Consider the following 17949-nt stretch of genomic DNA (forward strand, 5'->3'; position numbering starts at 1 on the left):
GGCACGCTCAGGAGCTCGCCACCTCCCCGCCAATCAGCGCTCTCGCTGTGCCTTCTCTCCGGGAGCGGGAGCAGCGTCTGCGCCTGCGCCTGCACCGAGGAACCGGCGCGGGGAGCGCAGGGGCTGGTGCCAAAATGGCGGAGCGCGGCTACAGCTTCTCCCTCACCACCTTCAGGTGCCGGGGCAGGGGCGGCTGTGGGCTCAGGGGCAGAGGCGGGCGGCCTGCCGGGCCAGCGGGAGAACGGCGCGCAGCCTGAGCGGAGCGCCCTGCCGGCGGCGGCAAGGCAGGACCGAGGGGGCGCTTTGCAGAGTCATTGGGCCTGCGAGCGCTGGGGGGCAGCGGGGGCTGGGTCTGGATAGGAGTGACGGGCGTGGGGAGAGCGGCGGGGATCAGGCGCCCGAGGGGGACACGCAGCTGCCCAGAGGCTTCCCGAAGGGCGGTGGGGAGGGTCCTGTGTCCCGCCTGGTGCCTGTCGCTGACCTCGGGCCCCAGTGCGGGCGCCGCTTGTGTCTTCTCGTTGCTGTGAGACAGAGCTGCTGTAGGACCACGTTAAAGTCTGTCTCGGCACTTGTAGTGCCTTACAGCGAGTGCTTGGCTTAGCAAACGGGGTCACCACATACACACTATAGGCTGGGAAGTAATTCTGTGATTCTGAGCTAATTGGAAATGTGTGATGATAGCTGAGCTGTGGTGTCCTGAGGGCTTGCTTCAGAACAAGCTTTGCAGATGTAGGAATGAGTGAAGCAGAGGAGTTTTAAAATAGTTCGTGTTCCTTTCTGCTACACTTGGCAGTTGCTGCTTTCCTTGCACTTGGTGTTGTGCACAGCCTGAATGTGGAGTGAATATGCTATTGGAGTAGTGTCTGTTGGGGTGTTGCACTAACACCTAGACAGAAGATTAATTCAAAGTGAAGGAAATTACCTTCCATTCATTTTTTGAAACTATTAAAGTATTCAGACCTATGCTGCATATAGAAAAAAGAAAAACCGACACAAGGACCTTTATGCTGCTCATGGTGAAGTGTCCCCTTAATCTCAGCGGAAAGTCACGCTGTGTAATTGCAAAAGGGATTGCTGAAGGCTTGTTGCAGTTGAGCAAATGAAGCAGTTTGCAACCTAAAATGATGAAAAGAATGTTCTTGATGGATGGAAGCAGCCCAACATGCTAATTCTGCTCAAGTAGATTGAATTCTTTATTAGCTTTCAGAAATTGTTTCCTAAGGGAGTTATAAACTTTTTGTATTTTAAAGAAGCACTACATGCTTGGAATTATTGTTCTGATTTGTTATATTCTGTAGTGGAAAAACCAGAATTACTATTTTGTCACCCTTATACCCTGTTTCCTCAGTGTATAAATGACTGCACTGATTGATTATTGCTTGCTTTGTTTTCTTCATCTGAGCACTGGGTGTTACATAATATCCTATTTTGCTTCTGCAACTATTAAAGCAGCCTGTCTGAAATTCAGCCTAGAGAATAGATCCACTTGCAAAATCACTTGCCCAGTGAGTGGCTGTCTCTGGTGTCCTTTTTCTAGCAATGGAGAATGGACCCCCTGCACCCCCCTCCTTATGAATAAGTTACTTTGTAATTTATTTTGCTTGAGACCTGTATCTCTATTCTGATGATTCTGCATCCCTTACCAGAATAAGGTGGGTGGTTAAAACAAAATGCAGGAATACTGGGAACTGGAATGGGAGTTGTTGCTGTCTTGTGCCATTAACCTCATGTGCTTGTGAGTCAAAAAGCATAGCTGTGTTTCGCTGATTCCTTTCAGCAGTGAGTATTAGTGTCTTGAAAGCTTTTGGAAACCACACATACAATGTAATTTCAATGGAAAGTCATGACATACCCTGAAGATTTTTCCCACTGAGTGGAAAACTTTATTTTGTATCTTCCTTTTTAGTCCTTCTGGAAAGCTTGTTCAGATTGAATATGCTTTGGCTGCAGTAGCTGCAGGAGCTCCATCAGTTGGGATTAAAGGTATGTCCTAAAAATACTTTACTGACAGATTTAGGATTTTGACTGTTTTTTGAGAGAACAAAACCAGTTTGGGTCATGTACTTTGTATCAGTTCTTTGGATTGGATCCTTCTTTTTCTTTCTGTTACATATTTTGTTACTCTTTCAGTGGATTTTCACATGCTTTAAAAGGTTTAATGTTTCCTGGGGTACTTTTTTTGGGAGATTTTGGAGACATTCAGCTGGTATAAGCAGATGTTTGGTACTAAGGGTTTTTTGAGTGTTCCTGTCCTTATATATAGAAATAACACAGAAAATTTACTTAGATTGCTCAATTATTAATGCTATACAGAATCTTTAGAATGGAATTATGGTATGGTTATTTAAAAAAAGAAATAATGTGTTGGGTGTATTCATCAAAGTATCTCTCTCTTTAACCTGATTGTAAGCTTGAATGTCTTTTAGAAAGAGAGGAAGAATTTTTTTTACAGTTTAATAAGCTTATTTAGTGTTTTGACTGCTAATTTTAGTTAAATTTTTAAAGAAACTTTTTGTTCTTTTTCCAGCTGCAAATGGAGTGGTGTTGGCAACTGAGAAGAAGCAGAAATCCATTCTGTATGATGAAAGGAGTGTCCACAAAGTAGAACCAATTACCAAACACATAGGTTTAGTGTACAGTGGTATGGGTCCAGATTACAGGTATTAAAACAATTTGTTTGATCACCATTTAAATGCATATTCATACAAGAAGTTTAAGTAACAGGTAGCAATTAGCTGTTTCTTTCTAAATGCATGTCAGAATACTGTATTGCACTGTAAATCACATTCACTTGCAGTTTTTCTTAATATATTCATTAACTTGTCAAATAACCTTGTATCTAAAGAATGAAAGCAGTGTAATTCAACCTTACTTTAAATATTTCAGCAATTACTCGGTTGATAAAGATAACTCAGCATGGTCTTGTATTCTTACATTGATGTTATGCCAGACATACAACTCCTGAATAGATAATTATTACTATGAGTTTTCAGTTCTAGTTGGAGTATTTTTTGACATAGTACTTTTGTCTTTGTTTTCAGAGTACTTGTGCACAGAGCTCGGAAGCTGGCCCAGCAGTATTACTTGGTTTATCACGAGCCCATTCCAACAGCTCAGCTAGTACAGAGAATTGCTTCTGTGATGCAGGAGTACACGCAGTCTGGGTACGTGCTGGAATTGAGGAGTTGCTTAGAAAGATTGTGTTGTTTAAATGTAATGAGTAACAGCTAGCCAGTGATTGGAGTTTTTGTGGAAAAGGCAGTTTTTCAGTGGAGAATGTGCACAGAAAGTATGTCAACGGGAGGAGCACTGGCTGGCAGCGGGTGAGAATGGGTCTTACGAATATCTTTCACAAAAATATGTCAGCCAAGGCAGGACACTTTTGGTTTTGTTCAGTTGGTTGACTTGTCCTCATTACAGCCCTGGTCTGGGGAGAAGACGAACACATCCAAATGATTAATCACCTTTGACTTTCACTGGATAATTTATTGTGTTTTGTTTGCCTGTAGTGGTGTTCGTCCCTTTGGTGTATCACTGCTAATATGCGGCTGGAATGAAGGGCGGCCGTATTTATTTCAGTCAGATCCATCTGTAAGTACCTCACACTTTTAAGTTCTGCTGCTCTGATAAGACATGTGAAACTTTGCATGTGCTCATGAAATACTTTCTGCGATGAGAATAATAATACAGAGCTAGAATGAGAGATTATTTCAGCAGTCAAAATGGATCATTGACTGATCATTTTGAATGGAGCAAGCCTGCCTTATTCTCTGCTTACATGTTACTGTACCGCTTGCGTGATGGCAGCTGTGTGTGAGGGAGATCATCCCTTTCCATACCTTCCCACCTAGTTGATAATGCCAGCAAAAATGGCATTCTGAAACAGCTACTTGGAAAAAACAAATTGACTGTTTATACTGCTCCAAACTAAATGGAAGTTAAGCCAAGACCTGTTGCATTGTGAAATGTAGCACATATGCTTTGGTAGTTAATGATGGTGGTTAATTTAAATGAGTTTATTTGCTGGGTTTGCACTGCACTTCAGAAAAACTACCCTTCGATGCACATATAAGGTGCAGTCCTTCAGATGAAAAAATGAGGTCATTGTAGTGATCATTGCAACTTCCAGTGGTTTGAATTACCTGATGCTCCAGTGTAAAAAGCAAAATGCGGATGACTTGTTCAAGGCAATTTGATTGAGGCATAGAACTGCTGATGGTCTTCATGCCAGAGGAGGGAATAGAAGCAATGACTAATATCTTGGTAATAGTGAACATAAATCAGATGTCTGATTTGCAGCAAGTCACTTAGATTACTTTATCTTCAAAAAGAAGAATATGTGGGGTGAGCCTCAATAAGGATTCGAATGTACACTTTCTCAAAGACAAACATATTATTTCTGTTTAAGGAATCCCAAATCAAAACTATGCTAATGACTTACTAAATGCATCTTTCAAAGTAGCGGGAGGATGAAAATAAGTGGGGCCTAATACACATTTTGTACAGTTTCACAGCATATGTTTCTATATAAAATTAGTCTCAATATGATCCAAAATTGTCTCCTGTAGTCTCAGAGCACTCAGTATTTTCATAATGACTTCTGTACTTTTTTACCAAGTAATTGAATACATAGTATTTCACTAAGTTACACAAAACAATTCAATCAATAGATTGTTGCTTTTACAGGGAGCTTATTTTGCCTGGAAAGCAACAGCAATGGGAAAAAATTACGTCAATGGGAAAACATTTCTTGAGAAAAGGTAATGTATTTGATAACTCTGAAAGGATACTGTGTTCTGTTCGGGTTTCCTATAAAATAGCCAGATTTTAAAAAATGCCCTCTTTTTAAATTCTAAGAAGAAAGTTTTAAAATACCAAAGGTGTGATGCTTCCAGGATACTTGTTTCTGTGTGCACGGGAACTTTGTTTTATTTAAACTCCAACTTTTGTGTTTATGTAGTGTTACTTGAGTGCAGTAAACATTATATTTAGCAGATTTGCAGCAATGTTAGCAGTGTCAGTAGGAAAAGTAGGGATTTTTTAATAAACAAATAATAACTTTGATTATTAATGCCGCTCTGCTTACAAATAATATTTGTATGAGAAACAAAAAGATTTTAGTAGTTTTGGAGATTTTAGAGACTCTGGGATTATTAAAATTTGTAAAGGTTTTTGTCCTACACTGAAATAAATTAATGTCTGTTTACAGATACAATGAAGATTTGGAGCTTGAAGATGCCATTCATACAGCTATCTTAACACTAAAGGTTAGCAAAGAATTTAAGAAAGAAGTTTCTTATGTCTTCACTGATGTGATTCACTGAACTATATATTTTTTTTTTTAATAGGAGAGCTTTGAAGGGCAAATGACAGAAGACAACATTGAAGTTGGCATCTGTAATGAAGCTGGTTTTAGGAGGCTCACTCCAACTGAGGTTAAGGACTACTTGGCTGCAATAGCCTAGTAGAAACTGAGGTAGACTGTGTGGTCCACACAAAGGTCTTTTTAATTTTGGCTACTTAAATGTTTTTCTTTGCAGTTTTTGCATACTTATTTCTACATGGTTTGTCTGAGAGATTTTTTAAACATCATGGGTGCAAATACAACGGTCCTTGATATTGTAATACATGGAATCTTGTTAAAGATAATTCTTTCCCTTGATACACAAAATACTGTACAAAATGTAAAGTTATAGTGACAGCTTAAAAAAGGCTAAAGAATAAAATCAAAGGCCATTGTTTTGGGGGAAGGTGTCTGTGTGTCTTTTTAATTCTAGCTTTTTTATCTATATAAAGCTTAGTTTTCAGTATCCTTATTGTTGAGGAAACAGTTTTTCATATACATCCAAGATGGACTTGTGTTCAGCCTTCTTTTAAAGATTTAAATGTTGAGTGACAGGATAATTTTTTCACTTTGGAGTATTGTTTAAATGTTAATTAATCTCCAGAAATAGTTTTATGTGGTGCAAAAGATCATGTACTTTGATAAAGGGGCAGGAAATTTCAGGTGTGTACTGTGATCTGATTGAGCCTCTCTACTTTTGACCCTCCTGGTCCTTGTGTCACAATAACTTTTTTTATTTGAGTTATTTTCTTGGCCCTAGAAATAACACTTTTTCAATCTTGAAATATTGTTAGGAAAAGTAGAAGTAGTAACTCTTACTGAAAACTAAATGCATTTATCACCATCAATAAAAATCAGTGGGATTTACAAAACAGAATGAGAGTATGTAATGTAATTACTTTATCCCTTGAATTGTGCTAAAGTATTTTCCAACTTGCAAGATAATTCTAAAGATGTAATGAAAGGAGCGTTTAATTTTTGCACCATAACTTTTACAGATATCATTGTGTGAATGTATCAATACATTTGTTACATGTTAGAGTCATTCAAGTCATAAAGACCTATATTTACCACAAAAGAAATGAGATAAATATACTTTTTTTTTTTTCCAGCAGAAATAATCTGGTCTGCCGCCATTTAAGTTACTGTTTTCAGATTTTATATTTTTAAAGCAATCTCATTGTTAAAATGTTGATAATGAACTGGGAGTGGTAGCTGGGTCAGTCTGCTTGTGTGTAAGGCTAAGGATGTAGGGAAGCAGCCGGGCAGGTCCCACGTCAGCCAGCCATAACTAATGAAGAAAATACAGAATATGACTAGAAGGTAGTATATAAGCTGATTGACCTGTGCTTTTTAATGTCTGTCTTCTGATGGTTTATGTTATCATCAGGTGAATAAGAATTTCTGAAGCATGCCATAAATGAAGTTTTATTTCCTAATGTCAGAAATAAAAGCTCTGTCCAAAAGGTTAAGAGTTCTGCCAGATCACTTTTTGAGTATTCTACTCTGAAAACCAGGCCATACTCTGATTCTTATTCTAGAGAAAAATAAAACAACTCAGATCTGAAACTGAAAGCTTTATATTGCTGCATCTTTGATTTAGAATATTTATGCACACATAGTTTTTTAATGCTGTATAAATATTCAAGAATTTTCTACATGCAAAAATGTGTGTAGGTACTTCAGAAATTGACTGCAGTGGTTTAGTTTCCTCTGCTAATAGAAACAGTTGATGAGCAAAGAACACTGAATGATAGTTGAAACTAGAGCAAGTTTCAAACTATGGTAAACTGCTCCTTGGTTTGTGTTAAAGGGTATGAGTTGGTATATATCTACGGTCTACTACCAGTGGTTTTCACTTTGATGAGCCAAGCTGGTGACTTTTTACACTGTTAAGAACTAAATCCCGATACTCCTTGGTAATACCTGCACCCTACAGTGAATCAGAGTTCATGGCACATTGGTGTAATTTGGAAACAATATGCATAATATTTTGAATTCAGGCTTTATTTAGAGTATTAGATAATTTTCTCAGTGGTAGTCAGATAGACCTTGATATTATGCTTCTCTGATGAGGAAGGTGGTGTTGTTTTAAGTGCAGGGATCTTTTTTTAACTTCATGTCTAGAATAGTAGCTAAATGTTATTTACTATTTAAAGGGAAATCTTTAAACTGCAGAGAACTAAGTAACATTTTTCCATTTAAAATTTAAGGAAATAGTATTTTTAACTTGAAAATACATTTCTTACATAAAATCACTTCAGGAGTGAGCAGTACTGGTGCAGTGGACTACGAAATTATATGGTGATTGTGCTAATTTTTAAGAAGTGCATCCTTTAGTTGCATGAGATTAGCTTTTTTTAATATATTTTGTAGAAACTGCATAAAGGGGTCAAGGTGCAATGACAAACACTGTTCCTTTGTGAGAAATGACAAATTCAGGCTTGATTACTTCAGCTCACTATGAATTATAGCTTTGTGTAATTTAACTTGTTCCTCCTAATGCAGTTATCTGAAAGAAGCAAAATACACTCATCACTTGAAGCATGTAATGTTGATTTTCTTATTGTGGAAGAGGATCTTCTCCAAGGTCCTCAGGATAGTGTGACACATGATAATTGGGCTTTATTTAACATATGGGATTGGGATCTGGGAACAGTATCTTCATTTAATGAAGTTATTACTTTAAGTCCCAGAATCACAGAATGGGTCAGGTTGACATCTGGTCCAACCTCCCTTCTCAAGCAGGATCATCTTAGAGCAGAGGGCACACGATTGTGTTTAGATGGTTCTTGAATAGCTCCAGTGGAGGAGACTCCACAACCTCTCTAGGCAGCCTGTTCTAGTGTGCTGTCACCCACAGTAAAGGACATACAGGTGCAGTAAGCCCCATACAACTTGCTTTGGCTTACTGTTGCTTTCCAGATCTTGTGTAATCATTCAGACAAGTAGAGATCATCCTTCCCTGCAAGAACTGGCAATCAGAAGCCAAGTCTATTCCACACTGTAAGGGAGTATTGCTGCATGGAGACGAGTGGGACCACAGCTATGTCTGCTGCATGAAGGCAGGCAGCAATATGGGGTAATTGTTGGGGGCACTTGCTCACATATTCACAGAATGATTTAGTACAGCCCTTTTTTCTTGTCTAAATGTAATGGACCCAGCGTGCACAGATCCAACATGATCCAACATGCATGGAGGTTGCTGTTACTTCTCCAATGAAATTGAAAGTCCTAATTTGTTTCTGGCCTGTGTTTGTTCCCATTACTCTGTGCTACTGCAGCCTCACAATGAATATTGTGTGCTGTTTTGAGCACCACACAAGATACAAAGCTTGGGAGCATCCAAAGTGGGGCAAAGATGGTGAAGGGTCTTGACGGGAAGCTGTATGAGGAACAGCTAAGGTCCCTCGGTCTGTTCATCCTGCAGGAGATCGAGCACAAGCCTCGTGGCACTTACAACTTCCTGGTGAGTGGAAGAGGAGGGGCGGACGCTGATCTCTGTGGTGACCAGTGGATAGGACCGAGGGAGTGGTCTAGAGCTGCGTCAGGGGAGGTTTAGGTTGGATAAGAAAAAGGTTCTTCACGCAGAGGGTGGTTGGGCACTGTAACAGGCTCCCCAGCCCCAAGCCTGACACGGTTCAAGTGGTTTTTAGACAACACTCAGGCACACGCTGTGACTCTCGGGGCTGTCCTGGGCAGGGCCAGGAGTTGGACACAACTCCTGGTCCTTGTGAGTTCCTTCCAACTCAGAATATTCTGAGATTGCGTCTGACCTGATGTAATGCATTTCACCCTTGAAGGTTTTCCCGATAACCCGCGGGCACGCCGGGGAGCGGAGCCGGGCCGGGCGGGCCGCGGCCGGCGGAGCGAGGCGGGTGGTGCTGCTGTCCCCGCCCGCGGCCCTGGGGGAGGTGCCGGGCTGGGTCGAGCTGAGCCGCGGACACGCCACGCCAGCCCGGGGCGAGGGCTGTGGCCAGCGAGCTGTGAGTACGGGCTGCGGGGGCTGGCGAAAGGCGGCGGCCCCGGGGGAGGAAGCGGAGCCGGGAGCCCCGGAGAGGCGAGGCGGGCCTGAGCACATCGCGTCCCGGCAGTGACTGGGGGACGGGGAGAACGGGAGGGACGAGGGGCGGCTTTCCGCACCCGCCCGCTCTGCCTGGACCGGCGTGTGGGCGGAGGGTGAGGCCGGGGGCGGCCGGGCGGCCGAGCCGGGCTGGGGTGAGCGCTGAGGGCGCCGTGCCCTCACCCGAGATGGCGGCGCGGCTTCCCCGGCGGGGCGAACACGTGAGGGCGGAGCGGCGGGAGGAGAGGGCTGGGCCGCGGGCGGGAGGGGCGGCGGGCGCCGGTGATCCCCGCCCAGGGGAGATCGGGCCCTGGGGCGAAGGCAGGGGACTGTGTGTGACCTTGTGGTTGAGAGTGGCGGCACCGCGCAGTTCTTGTTCTGAAAAAGTAGTTGCGTCTGTGGTTTTATTGTCACTGCAACCCTTGATTTACGCTGTGTTTTGAAGCGTGTGGGTGTGTAGGAGTCGCAGCTGCTGTGGGGACAGGTGCCCAATTACTAATCGTGAGGTTTAAGTCGTTGCGTTACACGCAAGGATAAGCTTGTGGCAGTGGCAAGGACTTCGAGGTGGAAAGGCTGATTTTTCTGGCCTCCTCGTTGAAGAAGTTTGGTAAGTCGTGTCGAAGGCATCAGGAAGGCATGTGAAGAAGCAGGAGGAGATGTTGCTGATGCTGGATGTGAACCAGATCAGTATCACTTAATGCTGGCCGTGTTTCCACTTGGATGTAGAGCCGGAGAAGTTCCCACTGTGAAGGCAGGCCACTGAGTTGCACTGGCAGAGCCTGTTGCAGGACCAGGCTGTATCCTGTTTCTCCTTTTCAGTTGGAGTTTCATTTATCTTGTCCTTTAATATCAGTTTACTTAAACTTGCGGGTTAGGTAAGAATTATAGGAAGAATTACAGTGTACTACCTTGTAGTCAGGAGTCAAAATTTATTAATTTCACTATTCATAGTTGTTACTGTTTTAAATATGCTATTGTTTGGTGTAGTATGAATCCTACATTTTCAAAGCACATATTTGATAAAGAAATTCTTACAATGCTTTCCTCAAGGAAGGCCTACTAAAGTAATACAGATGTGAAGGAATAGATTTATCAGATGCAATCCAGTAAACCTCTTAGCAGAATTAGAAAACATAGCAACTTTAGCATATTATGAATCATTGTCCACCATGAGGCTGTGTAATAGAAACATACAATGGTTTGGGTTGGAAGGGACATTACAGATCATCTAGTTCCAACCCCAGTGCTGTGGGCTGAGAGACCTTTTACTGTGGTGCCTTTTACTAGACCAAGTTGCTCCAAGCCCCATCTAACCTGACTGTGACCGTGACCACTTAAGGGATGTGGCATCCACAGCTTCTCTGGGCAGTGTGTCCCAGTGCTTCACCACCCTCTGAGGGGTTCATGCACTGAGTTGAACAGTGCAGGTTGAAAGCTGGGTAGCTTTTAATTTTAGGGGTGTGATGAGAGGGAGAGGCAGGATTTGCTTATGGCATTAACTGTGTTTCTAATTTTGCTCTGGATGGCAGCATTTGCAAATGAGCTGTGAGAGTTAATATCCCTCTAAGTGACTGGCTGAGTGAAGGTCTCTTATGTGGCAGGTGGAAGGAAACCACAAGCTTGCAGTCTGTGTGTAGACTTGAGTGCTGCCTAGCTGAGAGCTGGGGTCTTCTGAGGGTGCAGGTTGGATTGCTAAAGGTGAAGGAAAGTAATTGAACTCAACATCGGGACTTTGTGTTGAGGTTTCAGTTGCTTGTGCTTTGTAGTAGCTGTTGCACTGAAGTCTACTGGAAGGCTGTAATGTATACTGTTAGAAAGAACTCTTTTGACTGTCTTTATTCTTGGCCATGCAATTACAATCTTCTCCTTTGTTCTCACTTGACAGGAATAATGTTTCCAACATGTCTGTGCAGTCGCTGCTTTGTGAAAGAATTGCTGTTGCCAAAGACTTGATTAAGAGAGCAGAAGCCCTTTCCAAGTCCCAGAAAAGGAGAATAGAAGGTGGAGCAAAGCTATGTAGCAAACTGAAGGCTGAGCTAAATTTCTTACACAAGGTGGAGGCAGGGAAAGTGGCCATTAAAGAATCCCATCTGCAGAGTACAAACCTTACCCACCTCCAAGCCATTATTCAGTCAGCAGAGAACCTGGAGGATGTTGTCAGTGTCCTCCATGTCTTTGCTTACGAGGACAGGTTTGGAGACAAGCAGACACTGGTGGTAGATGTCGTTGCAAACGGAGGTCACACGTGGGTGAAGGCCATAGGTCGTAAAGCTGAGGCCCTGCATAACATCTGGCTGGGAAGAGGCCAGTATGGTGACAAAAGTGTCATTGAGCAAGCAGAGGATTTCCTGCAAGCAAGCCGTCAGCAGCCAGTGGAGTACAGCAATCCCCACATCATCTTTGCATTCTACAACAGCGTGTCCAGTCCTATGGCAGAGAGGCTCAAGGAGATGGGAATATCTGTGAGAGGAGATGTTGTTGCTGTGAACTCACTGGTAGAACCATCTGCAGAAAATGAGCATCTTAACACCAGTGAATCAGATGAAGAAGGCCCTGAACTCCTGCAGGTGACCAGAGTAGACCGGGAGAATTTAGTGGCCAGCATTGCTTTCCCTACCCACATCAAAGTAAGCGTCTGCAATAGAGTTAATTTGGACATCACTACCTTAATAACCTATGTCTCTGCGCTGAGCTATGGTGGCTGCTACTTTGTCTTCAAAGAAAAAGTGCTGACAGAGCAAGCAGCCGAAGAAAGAAGGGAGAGAGTCCTGCCCCAGCTGAAGGAATTCATGGAGGGAAAAGAGCTCTTTGCCTGTGAATCTGCTGTCAGAGATTTTCAGTCCATCTTGGAAACACTGGGAGGACCTGGGGAGAAAGAGCGAGCTGCATTGCTTGTTGAAAGAATTAATGTGGTGCCAGATCAGCCTTCTGACCGTGCCTTAGGACTAGTGGCTAGCTCAAAAATCAACAGCCGCTCTCTAGCCATTTTTGGGACAGGAGACACTTTAAAAGCCATCACCATGACTGCAAATAGTGGGTTTGTGAGGGCAGCAGCAAACCAGGGTGTCAGGTTCAGTGTTTTTGTCCATCAGCCACGAGCACTGACAGAAAGCAAGGAATCCTTTGCCACACCTCTACCAAGGCGCTGCCCATCTGATAATGGAGTATAAGTCATTAAATGAGTTAGTAATGGAAATACTGCAGGTACTGCAGTTGAGGCATTTGGAGAAACAGAAGAATCATAGCAATACAGTTTTTGGGTGTGTATTGATGATGACAGCAACTAGCAGTGGAAGAGCTCCTTAAGGGACTTGTAATATCTTTATTCCTTCCTTGAGGTTATGTTTTGTCCAGCTGACTGTTAATTTATTCACTAAAATAATAAGACTTCAACGAAAATTGTTAACTGGCTTACAATGTATTAATTGTATCCATCCCCATTAAAAAGTTCAGTTAAAGCACAGTTACTGACCTGCTCTTGTTATTTTTGTCCTCTTCAGAGAGGTAACATTCATCATCTTAGATGACTTTGGGCTTGACTTACATGGAACTTAAATCTTTCTTTCCCCTATTCTATTCAACCTTATTTTTGGTTGATTCAGAGGGACCTTGTGCAGGGACCTATGCCTTTTTGGGAATGTGATGTTCCATGAAGATGTGATTAGTAGCCACGAATAGAAACTAGCTTAAGCCTTCCTTGTCTTACTGAAAGGAACCTCTACATGTATACCATGGTTAGATTGAAATGGGCAACAGCTTTAAAATTCCTGGAAGAATCAGTTGAAATTGGAGTTTTTTTGCAAAAGCATGCAAATAAATTTTTATTATGCATACGTTTTACATAATGTATATTAATATGTTGTGGCTCTTGGGCTAAACTGGACAGCCAGTGGTAGCAGACCAAGGAGGCACCTCCGCTCTTCTCTTAGCCTTTGTCTAAATGCAGTCTTGCTGGTTGTAAAGCCCAACTCAGAGCTTCAGATAACAGAATCCTAAACTGAGCCAGCACTCAGGTAGTTTTTGATATTAGCATGCTCTTTGCTGAGGACTCATGGTAAACTTGAATCTGGCTTTGTTGCATGTGGATTACCTGAAACAAAGCCTCAGTGAGGTCCTTCAGTGTTGGAGTGATGGAGGAGATTTGCAGGGTATGTTTTTAAATCCTAGTTTGCACTGTAGTGTAGAGAAGCCTTTTTGCTGGTGGTGTAATTGCTCTTTTTATTCAAAGTGTAGAATAAACAACTATTTTGCTGTATTTTTTTTCTCTTTTTCTTTGCCCAGCAGAGATTTGCTGTTGTAGCAGTCTTTATCATGTTTGTTTATTTTGTTTTTTTTCTGAAAGCTGTAATGACAGCACTTGCTATTTGATACTAGTTTTCATCAGTTTCCTAGTGGAAAATTTTGAGATGTCACAGTGAAGCTCTGAGCCCCAAGCTTTACATTTTTATCAGGTCAGTGAAAGAGATAGCCACTGAATATTTTATAGGCTGTTGTTCAACACAATTGCATTATCATGCAGCTTAATAGTTCAGGCAAAGAACTTTCTCTTGAACATACACTCTAAATTTCTTTCTACAGTACAATGTGTCTGCAGTGCTGCCCTTAGCCATAAGCTCAAGCCATATCTTTCTGGTCCCCAGCAGTGACTCAAGGATACTGGAATGCCAGCAAGACCTGCATGCCTTGTTCAGCTGAGTAAGATGAGCTCCCAAGGGGCAGAAGTGTACTTCTTTTTGATGGGATTCTTGGTCTGCTCTTACTATGCCTGTAGAGTGAAATGTTTGTGTAGAACTCGATTTTGGGTTTGCTGCTTCAGCATCCAGTGTAGTTTTTCAGTTCCTCTTTGGTGAGTTCTAGCAAAACATCTAGCTCATTCCTACAGTCTAACACCGTGTAATGAATCCATGGCAGGACTCATCCCCCACTGTAGCCATAAATTTTCTTGAAAATTCTTATGAAGGGAAAAGAGGACCAGCACAATGAAACAATAATAAGTTGGCTGTGCTGCAGAAATGCAAGTCTGCCTTAGTAGTTAACAGCACAAGCTTCACCATGTGGGAGCTTTGGGAGATAGTAATCTATCATGGTGTCAGGGATTTACCGGACACAGCCAGAGATGTCTGTGAAATGTTACAAACAGCTGGAAGGAAAGTACCTTTCATTTCTGCCATGAGAGCTCTTACTCTGGACACCTGCGTGATGTCTTTCCTCTGCAGTAGGTGTGGGAATAGGGCTCGGGGAGGCCAACTGTCTAAAGAAAAAAGAAAACTGTGTGTTTCAAAATTGTGTTTCTGTTTTGCATCGTATGTCCTGATAAAGGGCACAGGAAACCTCCTAGTTAATAATTTATGAAGAAATGACCTGGGAGAGAGGGGTTCTTTTTGTTTGCAGCTCAGAGCTGTAGAAGTTGAGGTTCCAAAAGACAGCTTGCTATTTCATAGATTCACAAAATGTTAAGGGGTTGGAATGGACCAATCATCTAGATCATCTAGAACCAATCCTGAGTGCCATGAGCAGGGACACTTCCCACTAGACCAGGTTGCTCAAGGCCTTATCCGACTTGCACACTGCCAGGGATGGGGCATCCACATCCAGTGTCTCATTCCAGTGTCTCACCACACTTGCAGTAAAAAAATCCTTCCTAATATTTAACCTAAATTTTCCCTCTTTAAATGTGTACCCATAACTCCTTGTCCTGTCATTGCAGTTCCTGATAAGGAGTCTCTCTCTTCCCTGTAGGTTCCTTTCAGATACTGGAAGGTTACCATCAGGTCTCCATGCAACCTTCTGCAGGCTGAACAGCTCCAGCTTTCTCAGCCTGTGTTCATAGGGGAGGTGCCCTTACCAGCTTTGTGGCCTCCTTTGGACTTGCTCCAACAGCTCCATGTCCTTCTTATGTTGAAGACACCAGAACTGTGCACAGTGCTTCAGGTGGGATCTCCCATGAGCAGAGAAGAGGGACAGAATCACCTCCTTTGACCTTCTGGCCACGCTCCTTGTGCTGCAGCCCAGGATTTGATTGGCTTTCTGGGCTGTGAGCACACACAGCTGGCTCATGTGGAGTTTTTCAGCACCTGCCACCCCCAAGTCTTTCTTAGCAGGGCTACTCTCAATCACTTCTCTGCCCAACCCATTGGTGTGTCTGGGATTGCCGTGACCCAGGTGTAGGACCTTACACTTTGATTTGTTGAACTTCATGAGGTTTGCATTGGCCCCTGGGTGGTATTATCCCTTCCCTCCATGGTGTCTACTGCACCACAGGGCTTGGTATTGTCAGCAAATCTGCTGAAGGTGCACTTGGTCCCCCTGTCCATGTTGTCAGTAAAGATGTTGAAGAGCTCCAGTACCAATCTCTGAGGGACACCACTCATCACAGGTCTCCATGTGTGGCCATTGACCACAGCTGTTTGTGTGTGGCTATGCAGCTTTATTCACAGAGTGGTCCATCCATCAAATCCCTGTTTCTCCAATCTGGAGACAAGGATGTTTTGCAGGAATGTGAAACATTTTGTATTTAATCCAGCTAGGCAATGTCAGTTCCTCTGCCTCTGTCCACCAACACTGTAGCCCTGTCATGGAAGGCCAGCAGATCTGTCAGACATGATTTTCCCCTTGTAAAACCATTTTGGCTGTTACCAGTCATCTCTTTGTTGGCCAGGTACCTTAGCATAGTTTCCAGTAGAACCTGCTCCATGACCTTGCCTGGCACAGAGGTGAAAATGACTAGTCAATCATTCCCCAGGTCTTTTGCTTTCCCCTTTTTAAAAATGGGGGTTACATTTCTCTTTTTCCCATCATCAGGGACTTCATCTGACTGCCATGATTTTTAAGAAATGATGGATAGTGGCTCAGCAACTTTGTCTGCCAGCTCCCTCAGGACCCATGGATGAGCCTTATCGGGTCCTGTAGACTTGTACACATTCTTAAACTTGAGATGGTCCCAAACCTGGTCATTTCCTACAGGAGGCTCAGGGTCTTCATCCTCCCAGTCCCTACATCTGCCTTTCATGACTTGGGTGGCATGGCTGGAGCACTTGTCATTGAAGACAGAGGCACAGAAGTTCTTGGGAACCCCAGCCTTTTCTTTGTCCAGGGTAGTCAGGTCTCCCTTTTCCTTCTGGAAAGGGCCCACATTAGCTCAGTCTTTCTCTTGCTTGCAATGTGTCTATGGAGGCCCTTCCTGTTATCCTTAATATCTCTGGCCAGACACAATTCTAACTAGGCTTTGGCTTCTCTAACCTTGTCCCTAGCTTCTGGTACAGTTTTCCCACTCTTTTCAGGCTCTCTGTCCTCATTTCCACTTTCTCAAAGCTTCTTTTTTCACTTTGAGTTTACACAGCAGCTCCTTATCCACAGAGGCCTCCTGTTGCTTTTTCCCAATCTCCACCTGGTTGAGATACCTTGCTCCCATACTCGGAGGAGGTGATCCTTGAAATTCAGTCAGCATTCTTGAACCCTTCTGCTTTCCAGAGCTCTAGCCAATGAAACTCTACCAAAGAGGTCCTTGGAGAGGCTAAAGTCTGCTCTTCTGAAGTCCAGGGCAGTGAGCTTTCTGTGTGCCCCCCCCTCGCTATCCTCGGGATCATAAACACCATCTCCTGGTCACTGCAGCCAAGGCTACCTTGAAGCACTGCATTCCCCACCAGCTCCTTCCTCTTGGTGAGCGCAAGGTCCAGTAATGGCACTAAAGATACTTTTTTCCTTCTTTGGCAAATGGATCCTATCATCCCCCAGTAAACTAGGTTTGGCAAAGCCAAGTCCTGTGAGTCTGTGTAACCAAAACCCTGACCCTACACAATTGCTCTAGCCATTTGTTGTCCTTCCAGATTTGTCTGCAAATTTCAAGTCCCTCTCCTTTGACCTGGGGGATTCATGAAGAAACTACTTGAACTCCAGGGCCCTTTACTATCTCTCCCAGGACTCCTTAGTCCCTCCTAATGCTTCCCAGAGTGGTGCCAGCTCTTTCACTGGCTCCCACATGGAATATTAATAGTGGGTAATAGTCTGAGTTTGAGTAGACTTTAGAGCTTCTCAGAAATGTCCCAGATCCAGGCTCCTGGAAGGCTGCACACCTCCCTTGAGAGTGGGTCAAGCTGACAGATGAGTGCCTCTGTACCTCCTAGAGTGGAATCACCTGCTCCTACCACCTGCCACTTTTTGTGGTTGAACTAGTGGGTAATTTCTTTATTTGTGGAGCAAGTTGGGCAGTTCCAGTTATCTCCTGCTCTCTGAGGTCCATCTGGGTCATCAAGTTTCTTTTCCCAGGGGCTTTTGACTGAGTTGAAGGCATACTTACTCCTGCTTTAGTTTGATGGGGGATGACTCACTCACTAAGTTTTGTGCTCTGCCTCAGCACCCGCCCATTCAAACAGCCCCTTGAGCTCCCTGGAGCTGTTTAAATTTCCCGTGGATGGTCCTGGCAATGCCTCCTCCTTGCCAGTGATTTTTCACTGATTAATCTGTTTTCCAGTATTACAGGATATAGTCAAAGCTAGGAACATGGTAACAGTGCACTTATGCATAGTAATTTATTATGGCCTTT

The 17949-nt window shown here is 43.3% G+C and overlaps 2 protein-coding genes across 6 annotated transcripts; both read left to right on the forward strand.

Annotated features, from left to right (window-relative positions):
• The first annotated feature begins 55 nt into the window (after positions 1-55).
• On the forward strand, positions 56-5750 carry PSMA2 (proteasome 20S subunit alpha 2). The gene is made up of 8 exons (XM_058831780.1): positions 56-175; positions 1907-1983; positions 2528-2660; positions 3042-3164; positions 3510-3591; positions 4687-4760; positions 5210-5267; positions 5349-5750. The coding sequence occupies exons 1-8, from the start codon at positions 135-137 to the stop codon at positions 5463-5465; spliced, it is 705 nt and encodes a 234-aa protein (XP_058687763.1). The 5' UTR covers positions 56-134; the 3' UTR covers positions 5466-5750.
• Positions 5751-8966: 3216 nt separating this feature from the next.
• C2H7orf25 (chromosome 2 C7orf25 homolog) lies at positions 8967-12870 on the forward strand. 5 transcript variants are annotated; one of them, XM_058833080.1, is made up of 2 exons: positions 8967-9330; positions 11293-12870. In XM_058833080.1, exon 2 carries the CDS (start codon positions 11309-11311, stop codon positions 12575-12577), a length of 1269 nt encoding a protein of 422 aa, XP_058689063.1. In that variant the 5' UTR covers positions 8967-9330; positions 11293-11308; the 3' UTR covers positions 12578-12870. The 5 variants fall into 5 exon arrangements, with proteins under 5 accessions (XP_058689063.1, XP_058689068.1, XP_058689067.1 ...); XM_058833085.1 differs by having other exon boundaries at positions 9160-9404; XM_058833084.1 differs by lacking the exon at positions 8967-9330 and adding an exon at positions 9407-9523.
• The last annotated feature ends 5079 nt before the right edge of the window (positions 12871-17949 follow it).

This window comes from Poecile atricapillus, chromosome 2 (assembly GCF_030490865.1).
Source record: "Poecile atricapillus isolate bPoeAtr1 chromosome 2, bPoeAtr1.hap1, whole genome shotgun sequence".
Lineage (NCBI taxonomy): Eukaryota > Metazoa > Chordata > Aves > Passeriformes > Paridae > Poecile > Poecile atricapillus.

What these genes read in the sequence shown, in the direction of transcription:
- PSMA2 (XM_058831780.1), top strand. Translation starts at nt 135, where the DNA reads ATGGCGGAGCGCGGCTACAGCTTCTCCCTCACCACCTTCAG. An exon ending in GGTATGGGTCCAGATTACAG is followed by an intron (nt 2,661 to 3,041) that starts GTATTAAAACAA and finishes CTTTGTTTTCAG; the next exon opens with AGTACTTGTGCACAGAGCTC. An exon ending in TATTTCAGTCAGATCCATCT is followed by an intron (nt 3,592 to 4,686) that starts GTAAGTACCTCA and finishes TTGCTTTTACAG; the next exon opens with GGAGCTTATTTTGCCTGGAA.
- C2H7orf25 (XM_058833080.1), top strand. Translation starts at nt 11,309, where the DNA reads ATGTCTGTGCAGTCGCTGCTTTGTGAAAGAATTGCTGTTGCCAAAGAC.